This window comes from Delphinapterus leucas, chromosome 1 (genome assembly GCF_059928025.1).
Source record: "Delphinapterus leucas isolate spDelLeu-1000000601 "Yukka" chromosome 1, BTC_Dleu_Yukka2, whole genome shotgun sequence".
Taxonomy (NCBI): Eukaryota; Metazoa; Chordata; class Mammalia; order Artiodactyla; family Monodontidae; genus Delphinapterus; species Delphinapterus leucas.
Genome location: NC_143129.1, coordinates 170973706 through 170999991, shown reverse-complemented (window position 1 = coordinate 170999991; position 26286 = coordinate 170973706). Strand labels below are relative to the sequence as shown.

The 26286-nt window shown below is 41.8% G+C and overlaps 3 protein-coding genes across 9 annotated transcripts; 1 reads left to right on the top strand and 2 right to left on the bottom strand.

The window, feature by feature from the left end:
- Positions 1-1383: 1383 nt before the first annotated feature.
- Positions 1384-7317, bottom strand: LOC111163395 (pre-mRNA-splicing factor SYF2). The gene is made up of 7 exons (XM_022552034.3): positions 7210-7317; positions 6868-6978; positions 4833-4958; positions 4299-4416; positions 3861-3951; positions 2594-2692; positions 1384-1809 (listed from the first exon to the last, which is right to left on the bottom strand). The coding sequence occupies exons 1-7, from the start codon at positions 7234-7236 to the stop codon at positions 1644-1646; spliced, it is 738 nt and encodes a 245-aa protein (XP_022407742.2). The 5' UTR covers positions 7237-7317; the 3' UTR covers positions 1384-1643.
- A 3516-nt stretch (positions 7318-10833) lies between these two features.
- On the top strand, positions 10834-25780 carry LOC111163337 (pre-mRNA-splicing factor SYF2-like). The gene is given in 7 exon segments (XM_022551932.3): positions 10834-10952; positions 11171-11281; positions 14281-14409; positions 14991-15108; positions 15216-15306; positions 16143-16241; positions 17523-25780. Coding segments are annotated over 7 exon segments (741 nt in total). The 5' UTR covers positions 10834-10925; the 3' UTR covers positions 17689-25780.
- On the bottom strand, positions 21680-25753 carry RSRP1 (arginine and serine rich protein 1). 7 transcript variants are annotated; one of them, XR_002641742.2, is made up of 6 exons: positions 25594-25753; positions 24782-25352; positions 23996-24147; positions 23571-23615; positions 22723-23369; positions 22111-22150 (listed from the first exon to the last, which is right to left on the bottom strand). XR_002641742.2 is itself a non-coding variant. In XM_022551929.2 (5 exons), exons 2-5 carry the CDS (start codon positions 25290-25292, stop codon positions 22013-22015), a joined length of 885 nt encoding a protein of 294 aa, XP_022407637.2. In that variant the 5' UTR covers positions 25293-25352; positions 25594-25749; the 3' UTR covers positions 21680-22012. The 7 variants fall into 7 exon arrangements, 2 of the variants coding, with proteins under 2 accessions (XP_022407637.2, XP_022407638.2); XM_022551929.2 differs by lacking the exon at positions 23571-23615 and having other exon boundaries at positions 21680-22150; positions 22723-22806; positions 25594-25749; XR_002641738.2 differs by having other exon boundaries at positions 23571-24147.
- Positions 25781-26286: the final 506 nt, after the last annotated feature.

Sequence of the window (26286 nt, the reverse complement as noted above, 5' to 3'; positions counted from 1 at the left end):
GGAAGGGGGAGGGAGTGGCAACTCCCTTACCAGGAAAGCAAAAGATTTCTCAGAATAATTAGATTGTGTGTTATTAGCCAGAACTATAACATTTGACCACCTGTAACAGCAAGTTGGTCTGGGGAAACAAATGTTTAGCTAGAAATTCTACCACAAATTCACCAAAAAAATCAGGGTTTGGTTGGTTATGAAGAAAAGAGAATTGATATTGGACAGGTAACTAACATGTCTACAAGCTACTCTTGCATTGTTAGAATAAACCCTGCTGTCTCATAGTGAATTATTCTTTTAAATACCTTGCCAGATTCTATTCGACAATGTTTCTTGACGTGATTTTTTTTAAGGCTATTGCAATACTCAGGACTAAAAGACCTGAACTAAAGTTGTGGAAATGGGAAAAGAAACATATCTATTTTCAGAGGCAGCATCAAAGCCCTATGATCAGACCTGATTAACTGCACATAGATTAAATGCTAGAAGAAACAAAATAAGAGCAGAAATAGAAAGTACTACATAAATTTTAAAAGGGAACAATTACCAGTGGTATTAAATGTTCATTAAACACAAAAGCTGAAATATTTGTGAAATTTTCTCTGAATTTCTGATTTTTCTTAATTTGCAATGTCCTAATTAGGTACTTAGTATTGTTACCATCACATAGAAAAAAATTATACCAATCTCTCACTCCTGACTTTTATTAAACTATTATTGCAATAATAGTACTGTGGCCTTTTTTAAGTTTTTATCTTTCAGATACATACTGAAATATTTATAGACGAAATTATATATTTAGTATTTGCTTCAAAATAACACAGGAGTTATACAGGGAAAAGTGGATAGAAATAAAGACAGAACAAAGATTGGCATTAAGTTGATAATTATTGAAGATGGGCATTGGGTATATGGGACTCATTGTACTATTCTGCCTTCTTTTGAATATGTTTGGAATTTCCTATAATAGAAAAATTTTTAATGTTTGTGGAATGGAAGCATGTATGTATATATTTGTGTATATATAAATGTACAAATACAAATATTTGTTTTAAATGATAAATTGTTTAGTAGGGATTCTATTCCACATTTCCTTTTTTAAAAGGGAACTGTGCATAGTCAGTATTCATGGGAGGACAGTTCTGCTACTTCCTGAACTTGGTCCTAAGCAGCCCGGGTAGAGCCTATACCCACCCTCCAGCAGCCACTGCTCCCTTCCTCATCACCGTCCTTAGCTTCGGAGTCTACAACCCCAAATAGTTCCTGAGTCCAGCTCTAGATTTTGTCAAATTCATAAAAACATTCAAAGTAACAATGACTGCATTTACGTATGCTGCCAGCATTCTTAAAGCCAAAATGCTTCAAAGATTCAACAGTCATACACATTTAAAATACATAGAAAAATAATAGAATTTATACAAAGTAGATTTTTACAAAACAAGTACATTACAAGAAATACATCTTATATCCAAGCACAAAAATGTGGAAATATACATGGAAGTAGAAGTTTAAGAAAAAACATTTATTTTTAAATGCTGAGCGGGAAGGCATAGACCGAGTTCTGGCTTACTGGTGTAACTCTGAAGAGAACCTCAATTTGCTAGTAGGAATTTTCACTCCATTCTCAAGCTTCTCAACAGTTCCTGAAGGGATCAGACAGCTGTTCCTCTTTCCAAGTTCTGTTTAATTTCAGCTGTGTATTTCCCATAGAATCTTTCTGCCTTCTTGTTGAATTTGGCATTCCTTTCGTTAATGTAGTCGATATCTGCATCATCATTGTAGGGACGTCTCCGGCTGTATTTGTCTCGTTTCTCAATTCTGGGAGAAGAAAATAATTTATAAAATTCAAAACTGCCTTCTTTACTGATCTTAATAAAACACGGCCAAACAGAATAGAATCAGTATACTTAAGACTAGCACTTTGGGAAGGGGCGGGAGGAAGGCCAGTTTCATCAAGATGAAGTTGAAACTGCCAATTAACAGCACAACCCTGGGTATGAACCATGAAATTTAGTAAATACAAACTCATCTTTACAATGTTTCTAGAAGAGCAATGCTACACTCTAGGAACTGGACACATGAAGTATCACTTAACAGAAAATAATTACAACAGTAATTATATTAATAATAACCACAGCTAATATGAACAGAGTACACAGTATACACTAGACACTATTCTTAATACTTAAGTGTATTAGCTCCTATAATATAAATTCATTTTGCTCTGCCTGATCAGCATCAGGAAACACATTCCTATCAGTATTAAGAAACACAAATATACAAAGATAGATTTACTAGAACATTTGTACTTCTTCAAATCAAAGAGTGGAATGGTTGTTAAAGTAAAAACAAGAATAATTTCTTAAAGAATAATTTCCTTTATAATTTTCAATTATAACAACTCAATTCCATCAATATTTTGTTTCTTCATTCCAAATCATAGGGACTCAACCCATCCTTACTGTCTGTCCCCAAAACCACTAGAGATGCTAGGTCAGAAATGAGGAAGTATAATATCTGTCTTCTCAATTCATTCTAAGCATATTATGTCCATTTTGTCATTAAACGTTTAAAATTTCAGGCTGCTACACGGAGTACTCACTGTTTTTCCAGGTCTACGACCATCCTATCAATTTCCTCTGTGGAAGGCACATGTGTCCCATGAAGAAGACTGTTGGATGTTGGGTAAAACTCTTCCTCACTGGAAAGATGGCAACAGGGACTTGGAGTAACACTGCAAGTGCTCCACATTTTCAAACTAAACTACCATTCACGATGAGAGACAAAATACATACATATCTTTATACTATGGGATCCTACCTTACCTTTTAAAAAACAACAACACAGAATTAGAAGGGACAGAAGTAAGAAATCACTTATGCCAACACCTTCATTCTACAGATGAAAGAGCCCAGGGCCAGAGGTTAAAGGACTTGCTTCTAGGCTCAGGATATTTCTCTTTCCACTGCAGCAGGCTAACAAGCTGCAGCATGTTTCTATAAACAGTTTTACTGGGACAGGACACAGTCCTTTTGTTTATATCTCCTCTACAGGCTGCTGCTGCTTTCATATCACAAGGACAGAGTGGAGTAGCTATGACAGAGACCACATAGCCCACAAAGCCTAAAATATTTACTATCTTGTCCTTTACAGCAGAAGTTCACCCATCCTGGCACTAAAGCATTCTGCGTCCCAAAATATCTGAATAACTATGATAATCTGGGTATTAAACTCTCAACACCCAGTCATAGTACGCCCAGATAGAAAGATAACCAGGTGGTTAGCTTAACTGCTGTGGATGAGCAATAAATAGTGTCATCACGACCAGAAACTATTCTTAAACAGCTGTGGATAACCCATACCCAAGCACTGCAGTCTGTTTATATTTATGTATGTACGTTTATATACATGCACAAGTACATCAATATCACTTCAGAAGGGCTTCCCTGGTGGCGCAGTGGTTAAGAATCCGCCTGCCAAGGCAGGGGACATGGGTTTGAGCCCTGGTCCGGGAAGATCCCACATGCCGTGGAGCAACTAAGCCTGTGCGCCATAACTACTGAGCCTGTGCTCTAGAGCCCACAAGCCACAACTACTGAGCCCACGTGCTGCAACTACTGAAGCCTGTGCGCCTAGAGCCCATGCTCCGCAACAAGGGAAGCCACTGCAATGAGAAGCCTGCGAACCACAACGAAGTGTAGCCCCCGCTCGCCGCAACTAGAGAAAGCCTGCGCACAGCAACAAAGACCCAATGCAGCCAAAAATAATAAAATAAATAAATAAATTTATAAACAAATAAAGTGTAATGTTTAAAAAAAAAAAAATCACTTCAGGATGAAAAAGGACTGGCATTAGTCCTGTCAACTTACTGCTTTTCTCTCAGTCTCTCATATGTTTCTATGTCCGGTTTGATCTGTTTGGTCAGCCGATGGTACTGGCGAAGCTGGGCAGCAGCATAATCTAAAAATAAAATGAGAATCGGAAATGACATATTTCCTTGTTTGATCATTACTATTCAGAGAAAAATCAAAATTATTATTAGCAATATACACACTAATCTAAGCAGAGCCTCCATCCCGAAGACGCTGATAATACAGGCTTTAATTTCAGGACAATGAGTAAAGGGATCCAGCTGCCTCAAGCACAGCCTTTTTTACTTCTGCCCTATGAAATATGTTTGTATTTTTCTTGGGAGTAAGCCTCTTCGAGAATATTCCATGAAGGGGTATATCCTTTCTTAAAACCAGAAACACTGAAGGCAACGCTTACCTCACAGGCTCATTCAATAAAGTAAAGGTGAGTTTTACCTGAAAATCCCAGGTCGGGATTTTTCCTCCTCTTTTTCCTCTCCCATCTTTCTGCATCTTCTGCACTGATCTCTAGCAACTTCACTTTCTCGTAGTCTTCCCCTCTTGCTGCACATTCCTGAAAAAGAAAGGAAAAAAAGCTAATGCCTGCCCAAATGATTCAAGCAATTATTTGACCTATTTTAAATAAAGATATCGAGCAATACATTAAAAATAATGATTAATATTTGAAGGAAATTTGATAATCTACTATGGTATATAAGAAGTGAGTACATCAATCTAAAAATAATACTTATTCAACATTTATCAGGTGTCAGACCCTTTTTTAAATGTTTTACATGCACTGACTCATTTAATTCATAATTAACTCAAATAATTATTACAGGTCCCATTTTACAGATGAGAAAACATAGGCACAGAGAAGTTAAATTACTCACCCAAAGCTTGGTAGCTGGTAAAAAGCATTTTTTACTGCCTTAATACTCTAGAAAGATTGAATAAACCACTTATGAAAATAGCAGAGGAGCTCCTAACCTTTTTCTTTTCTTCTTCTTGTAGTTCCCATTCCAAACGAGCTTTTTTGGCTTCCCAGTTTGCAGGTAACTTAAGTCTTTTATCTTCTTCAACAACTTCCTGGTGATTTAATTTACGAGCTTCATTCTAAAACCATAAACGCAAAAAGGCTATCGGCTGAAACATGAAAATAAATCCAAACAAATATTTCCCTCTTTGAGGAAGGTCAAGACACGTTAACAAGGGGACTCCATTTTACCCTAAAAGCAAGAGAACCATCAGAGGATTTTAAGCAAGGAAACGGCCTAATTAGGGCTGCATTTGTATACAGTCAAGAAATGTGTTGAGCTGCACTGGTTTGCTGTGCCAAAGGCCTGGGCGTTAATGTCTCACATTATGAGAAAGATATTCTACTTTCAATTCTCTTTTAATCCTGACTGATGCAAAAAGAAGCCTCAATTTGGGGCTGGGGGCTTTAATACCTATCATAGTATCTCTAACCTTTCCCAAGTCCCCCCTCCTCTTTAGATATTTTAGCAGTTTACATCATGTCAAATGAAAGGCATTTTCCATTTAAATTACTGTATGTAGAGTCTGTTTTAAAATAACTGCATAAAACAAAATGAGTATACCATCTTAGGAACAACTTAAGTTAGATGTTTCTTGGGTTACAGGCTGGTGGCCGTTAGTCCAGGAAGACATGTCTCTTAATCCAACCCCATGTTCTTTACACAGTCCCTCCAAGTAAATATGTAAGTGTGCTGAATTCTTTATTAAATTTTTCTGGGTAAAGAGAAAAACCCAGAACATTCCTCTCAACAACCATCCCTCACATACTCTTGGCTCTGACAATGCCCTCCAGTTGAAGACACCAAGAACACACGTGTAGTCAAAGTTGTGTGTATTGCATTGAAGGAAACAGCAAACCATGGGGAACTGGAGGCATTTCAGTGAGAGGGTGTTAGGAGGAGCCACTTACAGGATTTGAGTTTGTATCAGGTGACTGGAGGGAAAGGTTCAAGGAAGCACGGTTGTGCCCTGGATTAGGCACTGTCAGAAAGCCAGGGCATTCTATGACTGGGTATCTTCAGTTTTTATACAGGAAGCAGAACTAATGGAGTGAGGCTAGTGCTGTATTTGTCACTGGTGTTAGCAGAAGTGGGTGCTGTGTGGTCATTTCTGTGGTTTGAACAGCTTTGTTTTCGTCACACTGTGACAGTCAGAGTGATGTTGGAGTTTTGTGAAACCATGGCCAAACTACCAGTCAGGCCCCTTTGAGGTGAAAGAGTCAAGAGCTGCTTTTTTGTTTCTCAGCTCCAACTGCAGCCAGTTGTTTGCTGGACTCTTATCCTTGATATGAATTCTCTTCCTTTGCATTTGTTCCCTCTGCTTAGATATTTCTTCCTCAAACTTCTTTATTTTTCTGGTAACATCTTACTCATCTTTATAGCAGTACTTTAGGTGTCACCTCTTATACGAGCACTCCCTGGGGGCCCCTAAACTATACCAATCTCTCCTTCACTGCACTCCCAAGGCACTTTGTTCCTCACTCAAGCATGGCATTTATCACAATGTAATTTCTAGCTAGAACGTCTCCTCTACTTAAGAGCAGAGAACTTATCTTACTCATGTAGTTCCCCACCTGCTAGCTGAACCACTGACCCTATAGACTTCCCGAGATTTGCTGATTATTTTTGAATGAAGAGGCAACTAGCTTTCTTAATGGACAAGTTTCTTCCAGTCTCTAGCTCCACGTATTTCCCTAGATAAAATGAACAGTTTACTAGAATTATACAGGACGGAGGCGGTTAGTAACAGAGACCCCCAAACTAGCCCAACTAAGTTAAAACAGATGGGGGTGAAGAAAAGCTTGGTGAAAGCATGTCCCTTTCCAAAAGTGACTACAAGGTGTTGCCAGGTTGATAAGCATCGGGACTAAACTTTCATCAAGCTCTGCGAGTCTGTCACACGCGCTGGTGCGGCTTCCTCGTCGCTCCACAAACGCGCACGGGCCTGGCCACGTGACAGGTCTCAGCTGGACTCTGGGGCGACTCACCCGCTTCAGGTGCAGCTCCCGGAATTTGCGCAGTCTCTGTTCGCGCTTCTGGGCGGCCAGCTCCTCGGCCGCCGCAGGGGGCTGCTGTTCCTCCGCGCCGCCTACCGGCACCTGTGGCGGAGGACAGGCTGGAGTTGGGGCCGGTTAGGCTTCTCCCCGGAGAGCCCAGGCGGACAACCCGCGGGTCCCGACAGTCCAGGCCGGGCCCTCACCGCCGACCCAGGCCCCAAAGTATCTGCGCCTTCCTGGCCCGGCACACAAGCACCTCCTCCACCTCTCGCCCTTGCCGTCCCTCAGAGCCCTCCCCAACTAAAACCCCTGGAAAGAGCCGGCAGCACTCACCTTCTCTGCTACTGTCGCAGCCGCCATCACAACCTTTCCTCGCCCACTTCCGGCAACAACCCAGAGCACTTCCGCCGGCCGTCGGACTGCAGCGTCAATACAGATTAATAGCCTACTATAAGCCCCGCCCCTTCCTGTCAGCCTCAGGAATTTAGGACCAATCCCTGCCCCTTTTGGCAGTGAGACGTTTTCAATTGGGCAGGGCCTTGCGCAGCCGCAAAAGGCCGCAGAGGCGGGGGCCGGAAGGGTGGAGGCTGAGAGAGAAGCGCTGGCGGTTTCGGTAGAGGGTGGCTAGGTAGGAATGGTGGAGCTGGGAGCCTCGTGGAAAGTCACCTCAACTGTGTGCTGCACCCTTGAGCGAAAAGTGCTTTCCATTCAGCGCTTAACCTGTGTCACCTTCTCCGAGGCAGGCTTCCCCTGACTACGTTGTATCGCGTAGGCCCTTAGTACTGTCATATGTTACCACTTTCTTTCTCTTTAATATATGTAAGATGTTTTTCTCGTCTGTTCGTTTTCTTTTTCCCCAACGACGTTGTAAACTGCAGGAGAGCAGGACCCGTCCCATCCTGTTCGTTCTTCGTGCTCAGCGGTGAAACTGCGCCAGAATTAATAATAGTGCTGAAGTTATTAATATAATTCAGTTAAGGTGCTGGATACAAGAGAAATACATGAAAATAATTTTTTTCTTCACTAAAACCATTAATTAGATGTGGAAATGAAAAATTAATCCCCCAAATGAAAAGATACCTGGGTATAAGATTTAAACGGTAATGTGAAGAAAAATACGAAATAAAGTACAAAGAAATTAAATTTCAGTAAGTGATGAAGGATTTTCTGGTTGGAAGACAATAGAAAAATGTAATATCACAAATGAGTATCTCGAATGAGTATAAATGTAATATTATTTCATCAATCTCAGTGGGTTGTTTTTGTTTTTTTGGAACTGTAAAATATTGTGACAAAAATCTAAAAGTTCAGTGAAACACTATCGGTGAGCCTGTGAAGTGTTACCAGCCAGGGTTCTTGGACTCTTTAATCAATAGAAATTGATGAGGCCGGATGAGGAATTCAAGCAAGGTTTGAATTGGGACTCTTGCTGCAGCAGGAGGGAGTGAAAACAAGTAACAGGTGCCCTTGAGCTCCCTGAGGGAGTGGTGGAGAAGGGGCACGCTAGCTGGTCCTTTTAAATGGTAGGGGCGGATCCATAGGTTGGGCCAGAGGGTTGGCTTAGGTGGTCTGCCCACCTGTTTGGTGGTGCTGTGTTCAGGGATCATGCTGCAGTAGACTGTTTTTGTTCCTGACATCTCAGAAGAGGCAGTTGGGTTTTGGGCCTTTTTGTATTGTGTGGTTCGTACCAACTGCTCATGTACCCAGTTATTTTTAGTCCCTTATTGTTTCCTTGTGGTCCCAGGTCCCAGCCTGTCTCAGTAGGACTGAAAATTGGTACAACCCTTAGGGAGAGCAATTTGGCAATATCTATAAAAATTACAAAGGCATCTAATCTTTGACCCAGCTATCTGGGAATTTATCCTACAGGTACAATTGCACAGGCATAAACTGACTTATGTACAAGGTTGTTCATTTCAGTTTTTTGTAAAAGCAAAAAATTGGAAACAACTCAAACGTCTGTCAATAGAAGACCGGTTAAATACATTATGGTACATTCGGGGGAAGCTGTAAAAAGGAATGGGGCAGGGAATTCTCTGGCGGTCCAGTGGTTAGGACACTGTGCTTCCAATGCAGGGGGCACGGGTTCAATCCCTGGTCGGGGTTCTAAGATCGCACAAGCCACGCGGCACAGCCAAAATAAATAAATAAATAAGGAATGGGGCAGCTCTCTGTATACTAATTTGGAAAGTTCTCCAAAGTATACTAAATGAAAAATGCAAGGTACAGAACTGTATATGGTTATAGTATGCTATATTTAAGAGGCAATGGGCAGGGTTAGGGTTACTAAGAACATATTTTTGCTTTGCAAGAAGCTAATATAAGTGACAATCTGGGGGATTTACTATATATATACTTCGAATCATATTAATATATTTCCAATTCCAAAATTAAAAATTTTTTACAGAAACAGCCAAGAGTAGTTTTGGAAAAAAAAACTGAGAAGGAACTTATCTTACTAGGAATTAAAACTTAATAAGAGACTTCAGTAAAAACATTGGCACAGAAAATGACACATAATCGGAACAGAATAAGGTCAGGGGTTCAGTCCCCATATGGGCCACCAAAAAAAAAAAAAGGAACAGAATAGAAAGTTCACAAGTGGATTTAGTGGGAAAGTGATGCTTTCTAGAATAGAAGAGAATAAATGGTCAGGATATTTATTCCCTGACTGGATTATGAGTTGGCTGCATTTCTTTAGTCACAACTTCTGTCTGAAGACTTTCTCCTATCCTATCCTTCCTTCTTCTCCTTAGGATTAGGGGTAGCAATGGCTCCCTCTTGTTGCTAGCCCTGGAATGCTTCACTCTTTTGTTGGTTTCTCTTAACCCAGTCTACAATTCTGTAAACAGTCCCTTTATTAAACTCTCCTTAATTACTTGGTTTGAGTATGTAGGGCTTTGACGGATAAAATATTTTTACAAATCGTGTAATTCTGGTTAAGTGATCATACTGAAAATAACTGACATTTCTGTATTCCTAAAGAATAAAAATATGTGTTAGGATTGCTCTGTCAAATCATAATGTAGAAAAAATATAAGCTTATGACTGCTAGATTTGCTGCTTTCATAGTTGTTAAGAAACTTGTCTCATTTAAATTAACTGCACTGAACAGTCAGTTCCACGCTAATTTAATTATTTATGTAGGCACCACAAAGAAGACGGTATGAAAAGCTGTAACAGGGGAAACTGACCCTTAAGGTGGTGAAGGTTAGGGCCCCCTGAAGAAAAACATTTAAAGACATCTTAGGAGGAGGACACACCTAATCCCAACTGGTATATTGGTCATTTGCTATGGGCCAGGCACAAGTCACAAATATTTCACAAATATTGTCGAATTTGTCCTCAAACTACTCTGTAACATGGGTATTGTATTATTATTTATTTTTCATAGATGATGAACCAAAGAATAGACGAGTTAAATAGAGAATGGTTATACAGTTCATTACTGAATGAATGGACAGATATACGAAGAATGGTGTCCTATGCAGAATTCTGAGAAGAAAGTCAAAATCTCACATTAATCCAAGAAATCTTTCTGCATCTCGGAGATGCTTCAGGAAGAGATCCCAAGTACCCTCAGTCAATTTGTTCCTTCCTTTCTTCATTCAGACAGTTCGGGGCACAGGGAATCCGCTGTGAACAAGACAGAAATAGATCCTGTTCTCTTGGAGCTTCCGTTGTACCGGGCGTTGTACCGCCACGCAAAGATTAAGATAGGATGCTGTGATGGTGACTGTAGGCCTACTTTGGTCACTTGATGGGCACAATCTGTGCTCTGGGTTGCTTTCTCACACTTTTGGTGGCGTTTTCTTCCTTTTACCCCTCTTCCTCAGACGATTCCGCCGCGCTGCCCTCGTGTCTCCACTCAGTGCGCCTGGGCCCAAGCCTGGCCCAATCGGATACAGCCCAAGGGATTGGTTCCTCAGCTGGAGAAGCAGAAAGGGGCGGGGCTTTGTCCCGAAACCTGTGGCTGCTGGCTGACGGAAGTGAGCTGGAGACTCGGAAAAGTTGTCGCAGGAAGTCTGGGGAAAAAGCGCTACCGGGTGATGGCGGCAAAGGCTAAGGCAGAGGAGGTGGGTGGGGCTGGTCTTGCCCAACGGTTGGGAGTGTAGGCTAGACGACGGCGGCTAGACGAAGAGGTAGTGCCAGGGAGGCAGAGACGGGGGCGCAGACGCTGTGGGGTCGGGGTCGGCGGTGAGGGCGCCCGGCCTGTCGGGAACCGCGGGGAATCACCTGGGCCGTCCGGGAAGAAGCCGAACCGGCCCCGCCTCCAGCCTGTCCTCCGCCACAGGTGCCGGTAGACGGCGCGGAGGAACAGCAGCCCCCTGCGGCGGCCGAGGAGCTGGCCGCCCAGAAGCGCGAACAGAGACTGCGCAAATTCCGGGAGCTGCACCTGAAGTGGGTGAGTCGCCCCAGAGTCCAGCTGAGACCTGTCACGTGGCCAGGCCCGTGCGCGTTTGTGGAGCGACGAGGAAGCCGCACCAGCGCGTGTGACAGACCTGCAGAGCTAGATGAAAGTTCGGTCCCGGTGGTTCTCAACCTGGAATCACACTGAAGTCACTTTGAGACCTTTTAAAAGCTAGACATGCTTAGGCCTCACTTCCAGAGTGTCTGATTTGATCAGTTTCTAAACACAGACATTGGTATTTTTTTAAGCATCCTCTCCCCGCACCCTCCTCTCAGCTCAAGTGATTCTGTCAAACCTTTCTTTTCATGGAGGGGGATACCGTGGACCAGAAATGGAAAGTAACTTGTCTGTTGTCACGCAGCAAGTTGGCGTCATTCATCCAAAAACAGCCCCTCGCCTAATGGCCTCTAGTGTGCTATAGCCAACTATCAACAGATGGTGTGGATACAGCGGTAAATATGGTAAGGCTGCTGTCCAGTTATGGAGGCAGATCCGTAACCAATAATTACTTCACGACTTGGTAAATGGTATGTTAGAGGGAGGAACAAAGTGCCTCAGAAGTGCAGAGAAGAAGACTGACAACTAGAGACTAAGGTGACAACTAAGCTGCTTGAAAAATGGGTAGGATATTATTAGACAAGTAAAGGAGTTGGGGGAAGTGGTATAGAGCAGTAGGAACAAGAGCAAAGGAAAAGTCCTCATTAGGATAGGAGGTCAGCAGGCAGCTGGAGACAAGAGGTATGTGTGAGGATGGTAGTTATCTCTATTTGCGCAGAAAAACGCAATCTAAAAACTAGTGGGACATACTTAATTCACTTGAAATACTGTAAAAAAAAAAAAAAGGAGGCCGGATGATGTGTGAAGCAATGATATAATTCAAACATCCCCCTTTTGCAGTTTTTAATGAGTCACTGGATCACAGTCAGTGGCTGTGAACATCACAAAAAGGATAAAATCAGAGATTATGTGTCTCCTGATAGAAGTATGTAGCACCAGTTTCATATAAGTAGACTTGCTAAAAATAAATCTAACCTGAATTGGGGACTTCCCTGGTGGTCCAGTGGTAAAGAATCTGCCTTAATGCAGGAGACGCGGGTTCAATCCCTGGTCGGGGAACTAAGATCCCACATGCCACAGGGCAACTAAGCCCACACGCCACAACTACTGAACTCGCACACCTCAACTAGAGCCCGTGTGCCGCAAACTACAGAGCCCACGTGCTCTGGAACCCGCATGCCACTAGAGAAGAGAAAACCCACACGCCACAACTAGAGAAGAGAAAACCTGCACGCCACAACTAGAGAGAAGCCCGCACACCACAACGAAAGATCCTGCATGCCTCAACAAAGATCCCGCGTGCCGCAACTAAGACCCGACACAGCCAAAAATAAAATTAAATAAATAAATATAAATAAATCTTTTAAAAAAATAAATCTAACCTGAATTGGATGAAACCACTAGATCTACTGACCAATTTACAGAAAATACAGGGGTCAAAAAATATGTTATAGGACATTATAGGGAGGCAACTAGCAGATGCCACTTTGGGAAACAATAGGACAGTCAACACAGTCATTTTCACACTCCTCAAAAAAGCAATGGATAAAAAAGATGGAAAAGGAAACTATACATTAAATAAACCTTAAGAGGTGTACATACATATTGACTAATCGCAACATGTGGGACTTGTCTGAATTCCAATTCAGATTGTAAAAATAATAATGAACACTTATGAGACCATCAGGAAAATGTGAACACTGACAAGATATTTGATAACAAGGAATTATTTGGGGAGTGTGCTGATGGTATTGTGGTTAAAGAGATAATTACAATATTATAGGTAGAAAAGAAAACCAGCTAGAAATCAGGAAATTTGGGTTCTTGGCCTAACTCTGCCACTAACTCACCTAAAACTTTCTGAACTTCATAGATAATAGGAGAATTAGATTGTAGTCCTTCTCATACCACCTTCATGGTTTATACTGTAAGTGTGACCACCTGTCCACTTGCTCAGTGTTTTTATTTTTTTAATAAATTTTTATTTTATTTTTGGCTGCATTGGGTGATCGTTGCTGCACGTGGGCTTTCTCTAGTGGTGAGCGGGGGCTACTCTTTGTTGCAGCGTGCAGGCTTCTCATTGCAGTGGCTTTTCTTGTTGCGGAGCATGGGCTCTAGCCACGTGGACTTCAGTAGTTGTGCACGCAGGCTCAGTAGATGTGGCTCGCAGGCTCTAGAGTGCAGGCTTCAGTAGTTGTGGCACGCAGGCTCAATAGCTGTGGCTCGAAGGCTCTAGAGCACAGGCTCAGTAGTTGTGGCACATGGGCTTTGTTGCTCCGAGGCATGTGGGATCTTCCCGGACCAGGGCTCGATCTGTGTCTCCTGCATTGGCGGGCAGATTCTTAACCACTGCGCTACCAGGGAATGCCCCCTCTGTTTGTTTTTAAAGGGAGACTAAATGAGGAGTTAAGATAGGTGATTTTAGAGGTGTTAAAACTGAAATTTTGTCTTCAACCCAATCTGAATTAAAAAAGGAATGAGAAATGGAATCACTTTCTCAGTATGTGACTGTGTCATTCAGTAGTATCTAAAATCATCTCGAGTACCTCTGTACAGTGGAACTCATACTTTGGGAAATGCTGTTTCAATCCAATCCTAAGTGACTTGCTTACATCACACAGCTAGGGAGTAGTCAAATCAGTATATTTCTCAGGCCTTCTTACTCCCAAACTATTGCTCTTTCCATCTTTACCACATGGTTCCTTGAAGGCAGTAAAATAATACGTAAAGGTATAGATATTGGTGTTTACCTCTCTTCCCCCTACATGAAATCTCTTCAGTACAAACACACTCTCACACAAACTTCTCCAGTGGCTCCCTACCTTTCAGGATAAAATCCAGAAGTCCATTTTGGATGGCCTACCATACAAGATAGGTAACATTTATTTGGATATGTTTCCATACCTCTGCTGACAAACTTTGTGTCCTGGTGGTAGAATGAAGCTCGAAAATTAAATCACCAGGAAGTTGTGGAGGAAGATAAAAGACTTAAATTACCTGCAAATTGGGAAGCTAAGAAAGCTCATTTGGAATGGGAATTGCAGGAAAAAGAAAAGAAAAAGTAAGTACACTCCTGCCACCTTCATAAGCTGTGGATTCAAATATTATATTGTGTTTTGTTCAGGCAGTATATTGCATGGTAGTTAAGCATTAAACATTCCAGCTCTGGTTTCCTCATCTGTACCTTAGAGAGTTTTGAGAATAAAATACGGAAGACATTTACAACACTGCCTGGCACATAGTTACAGCCACACAATGGATATTAGGGTAAAAGGTTAAGCTACAGTAACAAAAGCTCCAGCAATAAGAAAAGATAAAGCTCATGAGTCTCTCCTGTATCAGTTCCCAGTTGAGCAGCCCAAGTCACCTGGCCTGATGCAGCTGCAAGGGACGTTGAGAAATGGGCGGCCATGAGCCCAGAAAGGAGGCAAGAAAGGATTTTGATGGACATCGAATGTGTCCCCCACAGCTATCTTTGGTGTCAGTTTTATAGATGTATTATTTCTTACAGATATAGCAGATTCCACAATTTTCTTTGTAAACTGGCCATTTAACTGTCTTGATGGCAGTCTTTAGGCCTTTGATTTGAAAGGAATTAAGGAATTGTATAAGGCAATAAAGCTAATGTTTTTTCCCCTCGTTTTAGGAATGTACAGCAAGAGGGGAAGACTATAAGAAAGTGAAGTTGCTCGAGATCAGTGCAGAAGATGCAGAAAAATGGGAGAGGAAAAAGAGGAGGAAAAACCCCAATCTGGGATTTTCAGGTAAAAATGGCTTTTACTTTATTGAATGGGCCTATTAATGGCCCATTTAACAAGTCTAATAATGCCCCACCCAACATCTAAAATAGTATGGGTTCTCATTTTTTCAGATTATGCTGCTGCCCAATTACACCAGTATCATAGGTTGACAAAGCAGATCAGACCTGACATGGAAACATATGAGAGACTGAGAGAAAAGCAGTAAGTCGATGTGATTTAAAAGCATACATTATGTATGTTACTGAAAGGCCTTGAATTTAAGAGTGCTGATTCTGGAGCTTTGCTTCCTGGCCTTGGGTCCCGGCTCCACCACTTAGTAGCTGTGTCACACTATTTTTCTCTGTTTTCTCATCTGTAAATAGGGAATAACAACAGTGCCCACCTCACAGGGTTATTATCAAGATTAAATAAATTCATACAATGCCCTCAATCAGTGCTTGGCACATAGAAAGCACTGTATATGTATTGGCTATTATTTGTTATCATTGATTATTACTGTTGCTATTACCCTTATCCACAGGTAAGGGACACAGTAATACTTTCTTTCGTCATGCACAGTAAACAATGGTAAACTACACTCCTTACCTAATTATGTAAGACAGGTACTGTGCTAAAGATCAAGACTTTTAATAGTGATAGTGTAGATAGTGGAGAGGGCTGTAAATTGTGCCCTCAATTGAGCATGTTACTCAAGCTCTCCTACTGTATGAACTTCGTTAATTCCATTAACCTGTGGTCCTCAGCTAACTCATTTGGGCTTTGGAGGTTTATTTTTTGGCCACACAGCATGCAGGATCTTAGTTCCCAGATCAGGGATCGAACCCATGCCCCCTGCAGTGGAAGCATGGAGTTTTAACCACTGGACTGCCAGGGAAGTCCCAGGAGTAGATATTTCTTAAATATATATTTTTTGGTCTGAATTCTATTTCTTTGAAATCAAGTATCTCAGAGTTTTCCACTTTTGACCACTAAACATTGTCCAGTTCTGAAGGTATAGGATCTTTTTTTGTGTTACTCACCACTTCACTCTTTTTCAGTGGAGAGGAGTTCTACCCAACATCTAACAGTCTTCTTCACGGAACACACGTGCCTTCCACAGAGGAAACTGATAGGATGGTCGTAGACTTGGAAAAGCAGTAAGTACTACAAATGCAGCCTAAAGTTTTAGTAGTGATTCATGCTTAATAACAAAATTAACTATATGGTCTTGAAGTGTAGCAACTGGACTGAAGTTAAGGAACATTTGAGTTATTAGTTTGAAGAATGGTCCCATTCACCACCACTTTTATATGTGTGTGGTTTTTTTAACATTTTTATTGGAGTATAAGTGCTTTACAATGTTGTGTTAGTTTCTGCTGTATAAAAAAGTGAATCAGCTATATGTATACATATATCCCATATTCCCTCCCTCTTGCGTCTCCCTCCCACCCTCGCTCTCCCACCCCTCTAGGTGGTCACAAAGCATCAAGCTCATCTCCCTGTGCTATGCAGCTGCTTCCCACTAGCTGTTTTACATTTGGTAGTGTATGTATTTCAATGCTACTCTCTCATTTCGTCCCGGCTTACCCTCCCCCCACCCCACCCTCCTCCTCAAGTCCATTCTCTACATCTGTGTCTTTATTCCTGTCCTGCCCCTAGGTTCATCAGAACCATTTTTTTTTAGATTCCATATGTGTTAGCATACGGTATTTTTTCTGACTGACTTCACTCTGTATGACAAACACTAGGTCCATTCACCTCAAATAACTCAAATTTCGTTTCATTTTATGGCTGAGTAGAATTCCATTTATATGTGCCACATCTTTATCCATTCATCTGTCGATGGACACTTATGTTGCTTATATGTGTTTTGAATGGGGTAACTACTAGGCAGAATCTACAGAGTACGTATAAAAATTCTCTCAACGTAATATGTGACCACTCATATTTCAGCGTGAACCCGGGTAATTTCCCAAACTTCAGACCAGATCATCTGATGATACTGTTAAGATTAAATTCAAGAAGAATGCTCATTGAACATATATCCTTGTAGGATGCTTTCTAAAGATATTGCTTTCAGGCTTAACTATTAAGAACAAAAAGGAGGGACTTCCCTGGTGGCACAGTGGTTAAGAATCCACCTGCCAACGTAGGGGACATGGGTTCGATCCCTGGTCCGAGAATATCCCACATGCCGCAGAGCAACTAAGCCCACGAGCCACAACTACTGAAGCCCGCGGTCCTAGAGCCCATGCTCTGCAACAAGAGAAGCCACCGCAGCGAGAAGCCCGTGCACCACAATGAAGAGTAGCCCCTGCTCACGGCAACCAGAGAAAAGGCCGCGCACAGCAACGAGGCCCCAACACAAAAATAAATTAAAAAAATAAAAAAAAAAAAGGAATGCCGCTTTGAATTCTGTATATTTGTTTCCGTTAAAGAATTGAGAAACGAGACAAATACAGCCGGAGACGTCCCTATAATGATGATGCAGATATCGACTACATTAACGAAAGGAATGCCAAATTCAACAAGAAGGCAGAAAGATTCTATGGGAAATACACAGCTGAAATTAAACAGAACTTGGAAAGAGGAACAGCTGTCTAATCCCTTCAGGAACTGTTCTGCCAAATTGTACCAGTAAATCAGGACTCTTTCCTTTTATAATTTGTAAAGACATGTTCTACAAATCTGTGTATTTTCATATATTTATTATTCATTTGTTTTAGAAAAATGTCTCGTATTTCTGTGTTTGAAGTGTGTGCTTAATGTGTGCACTCTGCTAGGCTTAAAATCCTTAGATACGAACACAAGTCATCATCATGCTGAAATCTGTCATACATTTGACTTGACCTGGAGTTGAACTTGGGAGCTTCAGAGGTGAGTTGCTAAAATGGCACTAATTCTTCTTATAAGCTATGGTAGGTAGTGAAAGGCAGGCAGTGGTCACTGGAAATTCAACCTAATCCCTCCCTGCTCCAAGAGGTCACAATTAGCAGGTGCTTGCCTGTCCCATGTTGTATCCCATGGCCCAGGTGCATTTATGGGGCAAGCATAGAGGGTGGGAGACTGATTCTCCAGTAGCATTTTACAAATATGCCATCCTTCAAAAAGCAAATATCCCTTGGAAGAAGGTAAGTTAAAACACTTGGTGAAAATATTATTAAAATACACATAATACAATCTTTTTTTTTAAAGGCTAACTGGAATTCTAACCTTATTTCAACTGTAACTAAAAAATTAGGACATGCGATTTTAGTAGTAATTATGGGAAACAGAGGATAGAAAACCTGAAGTCAGGAGTATCCCATGAAAGTGAAGATTGTGCCATGTTACGTGAATAAAAACATGCCTAGGCTTGAGATCAGTATAAGATGGGCACACTTATTGATCAACGAGTAGGAAGCTCCGATTTAGCTAATGACGGGTTTATAAAGATGGTAATATAAATGCTAATAATAAAGGTATATTCAGTGTACTGTGAATAGCGAAATTTTAACATTGTGGTACAGTCATACAACTACAGAATGAGACAGATCTAACATGAAAAGATGCTCTTACCTATATAAAGAGGTTTGTACAGGCATAGAAATAAAATCCAGGATGTGCACCATACTATTTACAGTGATTGCTGCTGGGAATGGGAACAGATGTGGTAATTTTACTTATTTTTTAAAATAATTTGACACAAATACACACCCATGCTGCCCAATCTTATCAAGAGTAATAACATGCCAGTAGTTTTTTTCTTCTCCTGTATTTTCAAAGAAACATTTAATAATACCTTTCTACTAAGGGAAAAGGAGGGGAAGGAAAAATTAATAGGTCTTCAAAGACATCATACTGACTTGGGCTTAAAGGACAAATAGGATTTCCCCAGAGGAGAAAAGTGCTCCCAATAGCCAACCAAAAAAACAGATGTCAGTATGATCTGACGACTACTCTGAAGGTGACTAGGTGGATGGTAAAAGCCACTAATTCAAACAGGCAATACTGTAATTAGCCCAGTATGGGAAAGGTTCATTTTGAAGAGCTGAGGCAAGCTTTGGAAACTAGAGTTCAGAAATTGATACTCTTCAGTTAGTAGATGGTAGTTAAAGACAGAGTAGAGGAAATTAGCAAAAGAGCTTGTAGAGGGAGTAGGCTAAGGATAGAATCCTAACAGTGGGCAAAGGACAAAAAGCCACTGTAGATAATGGAAGAGGTCAAAGAAAAGAAGACAAATGCATGGAAATCTGCCTGAATGACAGAAAAATTTGAGAAAGGACTCCGTGAAGAAATAGTGAAAAGTGAGCCCGCATAAGAACAAGTTTTATTTTGCTAGGTAAGCTTAATAAGTGCTTCAGCAAAGAAAACCAAAGGACAGCATGCTGTGGTTGGTTCAGTAATCATGGCTTCTCTAGAAAAAAAGCAAAGCATTACACACCTGAACCTACGATCTAGGGCTGTGCTTTCCAAAATGGTAGCCACCCACCATATGTCACTAGTGATCATCTGAAATGTGACTAGGGCAAATTGAGGTGTGCTTTAAGTGTAAAGTACACACTGAATCACAACACCTACCCAAAAAAAGTAAAATACCACTTTTCTACATTATATGTTTAAATATTTTAACATCTACTGGGGTAAAAAACGAATTCACCTTTTTACTTTTCATTGAAGCTCTCCTTTCTATTGGACAGCACTAAATCTAGTCTCTTGGTACAATTTCTCACTATCAGCGCCTGTTTGCTATATTGTCCACAGGTTATGTAATGACGTGGTATCACACCTGGGCAACTGCATCCCACTTATGTAATGACAGGCAGTCTGGGAATATGCACAACGAGTTATCTTCTGTGTTACAAAGCCTAGGAGAGACTGAGCACAGTTGTCCTGGCCACACACAAACGACAAGGTCAGGTTAGACAAGGACTGACAGGACTTCATGGGGTTATTATGAAAAAAAAATGGAGAAAGTGTACATTCTTTTCAGGATACTGGGTAGTAAAAAGAAAATGAACTAATAAAGGGAAAATAGGCAAGTCTCAAGGCTGAAGGAAAAGACCACTGTAGAAGTGAAATCTCAGAAGTGGCACATATCCATAGCAACTAGCCAAACCTCTTACATAAGGTCATAATCAAAGCAGGTGCTTTTCTGTTACCAGCTAAGTGAAGGTGAAAATGATCTTAGCATTATGTCCTCAATTCATTGCAAAAGTCTCCCTTACAAGGAAATCCTTGAGTTCTATAGCTTTACTATAGGAATAGAAATTATATGTCCAGGAATGTATATATCCAAGTCTAAATTTGTACATTTAAATTTTTCATAGGGTCAAATTTAAGAGCAGCTCTTATCCAATACAATGTTCTACCACAGAAGTATTCTATTATCTGCACTTTCCAGTAAGTGGTTACTTAAAATTCAGTTCCTCAGTCATACTAGCCAACTTCTCAAGTGGTCAATAGCCACAGTGGCTGGTGGCTGTCTTCATGGGAAATGCAGGTAAAATACTGGACAGCACAGCTTTAGTTAATACAGTATTACATTGCACTTGAGGATTCTTCACCATCTTTTTAAAGTCAACTTCTACTTAAAAATTTAGGACTTAAGCCTGCTCATCTATTGTCTAATTTCTGGGTGTTTGTCTTTTCCCAGGTTTTTTGTCTTGCCTCTAATATTCTCCTCATCCTATTCTCTAACTTGTTATCCCTGCCTATTGGAAGTCTATTTCATTTTTTCCCAAACTAAAAGTCTGTTCAAAATTAGGGCAAGATTCCAAGGAGTAGAAAAGAGAAACATTCAAGCAATCAATAGTACCCACCCCCATCACTAAAATAAAACCTCATGCATGTTTTTGATCTACTAGGATTTTTATTTTTTGCTTAGGTTCTAGCAAGACATGTTTTGTTGCTAAAGCCTAGCACATAGGCAAAATAAATTCATTAAGCTGGCATTTTATGTTTAATCCAAACATTTGATTAAGTCAAATTAACACTTGGAGAGACCATCTAAAACTGGCTTAAATCCTCCTAGTTTTGGTATCCACTAGAATGTATTAACAGGCAAAACCACAAAAATCCATAATCAGCTAACGTTTAAACCAACTGCCCAGACCTTTCAGTTAAGTGTAACATTCATCTCTAAATTTTTATGTGCTTAGTTAAGGTCTTTCCCAGCTACAGTAAGAAGCAACGAAGAATTTCAAATCAATAAATACTTTTTAAAATATAATAAGAAAAAAATGCAACGAAACCTCTGATTTTATAACCCAGTGAGGCATTCTGTTTCAACCCCTCTCTGGCTGAGTTTCCTGCCGTGAAGCTCAATTCTTCCAGGATAACACTATGCCAGTATTCTTTTAAGTCTTAGGCCAAACTTCCCAAATTTTAATGAGTATCTACATCAACCGGGAGTACTTTACATATCAGCTTCTAATTCAGTTCTGGGGTAGATTTCAGATTCAACATTTCTCACAAACTCTCAGCTAAGATCACAGGGCCCTATGCTGTCAGTCCATGGATTTGGATCTGGGATTAGCAAGGCTTTAAACAAGAGATACCACCTCATTCTTCTTCATTAAATAAAAACCCATTATGTAAAATATATACAATAAAGTGAAACTAAAATAAAAACAAATTTATTAATAAAATATATACAAACAGTTCAATTACTGTTTGTCTTAAAAATTTCACTTCTACATAACCAATCCATATTATATAAAACATTTACAAGTATATATACAAGAATGCCACCTGTGCGTAACCTCTGGTCCATTTGTGCTATCTCCTATCTGCAAGAGAAATCTAAAATGTTAATATTTAAATATTAAGTATTTACATCTTTCTGTGTTGTCATCTGTAATTGCAACAATTATCACTAAATGGTTCAAAGGAATGGAATAATGCTGGAAACAAACTTGCAAAAAAAAAAAATGCATTTCAGGCAACCTTAGCTATTGATGTTCTTTTCAACAGGTATCCACAGTCCATATGGACTTTTCTTCTTATCTATTTTTGGGGATCCTGAAGAGGTCTCTTCAGCAGTAGCTTTAGCTGATTTCTGAAGCAATGGCTTTGCTACAGAATTCTGTAAGAGAACAAGTTCTTAAGTCAGCTTCCCAAACAAATATTATTATACATATTTAAAATACTCGCTTTTTACAAAATACATTAAATAATTCCATTTAAGACTAGAACTTAAAAGAGACACCAACCAAATAAATGCAAAGCCACGGACTGCACTTGCAACTTGATTCAATCAAATCAGACATATGCAAGGCATGTCACTATTGCAGTAGTGAAGTATTAAAAATAGTTTTGAAATTTTATTAAGCCCTTAGCCCATTTTAAAATATTCTGACTACAGGATATTCTGAGACTTGTTTTTTGAATATTTTACCAGTTAAAAAGGAAAATAGGAATAATTAAAAGGAGGACAAAATATTGAGACTGAGAATGTAGATATTAAAGTAGGAGCCCATTATATTGGTCACTTGTAAGAACCATACAAAAAAATTTTTTTTAATTCTATTTATTTAGCGGCTTAGTAGGCCTCGAATTATCAGCATAAAAACAATGAGCCAACAAAAATAAAAACCCACATAACAGAAATATGTTTAAGGCCAGTTTTTGAGTGGTCAATGCTTAGATAATACTTACATTAGAGCTAAAAGCTATGCTTTTTTGCTGGGAAGACTTCTCGTTGGGATTTTCTGTTTCATCTTCTATTAACTTATCCGACAGCTAGACAGGTAAGAGAAAGTAAATTTTAAAAAACCATACCCTTGTAGGTATAAAAAGCAGCCCAACTGTATTACAAATTCACTTGTAGAGACACAAATCAAGTTGGATGTAACCAAATAGTTAACATCCTAAAATAAATAACAGTACTCTGTTGAGTTTTCCCCATAACAAAACTGATTCAATGATAGGCTTAAGACACTCTTCCCCATAAAGGAGTATTGTATCCCCCTGATGCAAATTCAAGTAACTTTGAAAGTCAAGTCATACCAGAAAACACCTAGTTTCAAAGAACTAAGGCATTTGCCCATCCAGTTGGGAACCTAACCGTCTGAAAAAGCGACTGAACTAAGATCTTTTTTGTCCACCACTAATACTTAGGCAAACCCACATCTGGGTCTGAATGACAGGAGATAACCCATCTTTCCTATGTTAACTGAGTGTTATCAATTCCTAACTACCTTAAACCTTTAAGATATGAATTTTATGCTGCACATTTCTGGAGAATTGTAATAAACTTATCTGCAAGTGAAGCAGGCCTCTTCTTCTGTAATCTCTCAAAACATCTGGAATATATTGCATATATTATGAAAGGGACATCTATATCAGATGCCCCACCATTACAAAGTACACTTTTGTTTAGTTTAGTACCTGTCCCAAATTCTAGCATGCATAGGGATCTACCAACAAAAAACTAAGTTTTCAGTGTGTCAACATAAACTTCAAATTAGTTAAACCTCTGATGCTTTTGCGCATATATCAATTACCAACAGATTTTCTTCATCAATGTCTGGAGACCACATTCATGATTTCTATAAGACAGAAATAAAGCAGATAAACTATACTGTATGTTGAGTACAGAATTTGTGGGAACATAATGCTGCAAATGAGCGCTACAGATAAATACTCCGTAAAAAACTAGCTAGAAAAACTTGGTAACTACATAGAAATCACCAAAGTACCAGCTACAATTATGAAAGTAATTAGTACTGTGTCAACTGAAAATAAAGTTCATTAGTCTCCCATTTTCACGGGGGGAGACTATCTAGTATTGTCAGATCTGTTATTTTAAATTATATTTAGCTAGCCTTTCCAGGAAGCAGTCTAAGGCAAATCAAATAAAAATGGCTAATCAGATCTTTCTGGTAGTAGTTTCCTGAAGATTTTGTTTGGATAAATCTAAAACACTTACCTCAGACTTTGCACCATTATTCAGTACAGCTGTTCCACGGTTGGTTTCTTTAGATACAGAAACAGTTCTGAGACTAGCTGGCAAGTCAAAGTTGGCTGTTCCTAATGCTTTTGCGGCATTGGCTTTTGCTATTTCTAACAGCTCCATTCGATCTACAAAAGAAACAGAAAGTGTTCATTTATCCTGTAGTATTTCTCCAGAAAACTCAAAATTCACAAACTGTGTTTGTGCTTTTTTTGCTGTACACAGGCCTCTCACTGCTGTGGCCTCTCCCGCTGCGGAGCACAGGCTCCGGACGCGCAGGCTCAGCGGCCATGGCTCACGGGCCCACCCGCTCCGCAGCATGTGGGATCCTCCTGGACCAGGGCACGAACCCGCGTCCCCTGCATTGGCAGGCGGACTCCCAACCACTGCGCCACCAGGGAAGCCCTATGTTTGTGCTTTTAAACTAGTAGTATCTACACATTTACCTGGTACTTCCACATGTAAGATATATTTCTATTGATGGAAAAAGAACTCTACTTATTTTGCTGAGAAAAACAAGCATCCCTAAGTGATCAACAAGTAAAAGCACACGGTGGGTAAATAACTAACTCCCTGACAATTTCAAGGCTCCACTCAGAACCGCCCTCCACCAAGCCATTTAACGTGCACAGCGTTACTCCCAAGGGGAAAGCATGCCGTCCATTTTAAAACTGGGCGCCCACTACAGTGTAGTTTTAACTATTAACCTACTGACGTCCTTCCTCTTTCCCCTAACGCCTCTCTCGACGACCGACGACTCACCCTTCTCACTCAGACGAAATGCGGTTGGGCTGCGCGACCTGGTCCGGGATCGCCCCCTCCAGCCTCTGCGCTCCTCCGGGTAGACGGTGCGGCCGAAGCCGTAGTAAGGGCGGTCCCGCGCGAAGGCGTAGGCCCTCCGGTAAGGCGAGCGGCCTCGGGAGCGGGGGCGGCTGAGGGACCGGTAGGACCTCCTGGAGGAGCCGTGGTGCCTCTCCCGGTACCGGCGGCTGCGGGGGCGCGAGCGGCTCCGCGAGTACGAGCGCGAGTAGCGCCGGTACCTCCTCCGGTGGCGCCTTCGGGAGCGAGACCTCGACCTGCTCCTCCGCCGGGGCGGGCTGCGGCTGCGGCTCCGCGACCACGACCGAGTCGAGACGATGGATCGGGACGGAGAGCTCGGGGGAGAGCGGCTCCCGGACGCCGAGGACAGCCGGCTGGACGGGCCCGACCGCGACGACGAGGGGGAGGCCTTGTGCGGCGAGCCCGGCCACAGGTCGTTCACGTAGCTGGACATCTCGGACGGCAGCTTCCGAGCTTCCTTTGCTTTGACGACCCCTGCCCGAAAACTCAGTTCCTAAAAACAAACGAGAGGAAACAAAATACAAGTGAAGTCCCGAAGTGAGCCGCGCGGGCAGCCTCGGGCCGAAAAAGAAACGGGCCTCCCGGCCTACGGAACTCCGGGCTGTGGCGCCGTCTGCTGCCGGCCTTCCCGCCCCGCCACCGTCCCCGTCCACGCTCCGCGGGGCCCACAGGGCCCGGCTACGCTCGCCTTGAGGTAGCCGACCGCAGGGCCACCCCGTCACCAGAAAACCCACCACGGGCCGTCGACGCCTCACTCAAGGAGATAAAGGCACAACGGACGCCTTCCTTCTCAAGTTAAGGACGGAGACAGGCTTTTCGCTGCTTCTCCTGAACGGCTGACTCTCGCCCCCTACCTCCGACGTCCAACGTGCAAAAGCGAACTGAACGGGGGCGCGGCAGACGTGTCGAAAATACCAGAAACTGGCGCCCCGCGCCTGCGCAGAGACGTTGCGTGGTGGGCGTGGCTCCCCTCTCGTCCAACCGCCGCTCCCCTCCTCTCTCCACCCCGAGCCCCACCCTCCGCCTCGCCCAATGGCCTCCAGGATGCGCATGCGCGCCCTAGCACGGAAGGTGGGCAGGGGGAGTCTCAGCTCCATCCGGGTAGCAACCTGTGGCTATTTAGTGTTCTTGGCTGAAACCGGGTGGAAACGAGGCGGCCTCGCGCCGGCTACACCTGACTCTGGGACTGTGTGCCTGGCCGATGTTAACTGGGTCGTTTCCTCCCCTTCGGGCTGTGCCTCCCTGGACCCTTCTTGGCCACTTCCTCCTGACCCATGTCCGGCCGGCGGGCCGCCTTCCCCGGGACGTCACAGGATGCCTGTCAATGCATTATCTTAGAAAACGTTTTTCACTCCCGTGCTTTGGCTAGGAAAAGTCAGAAAGGTGGAGACAGAATGCAGAGGGCACTCATAGCTGACCTTTAAGTT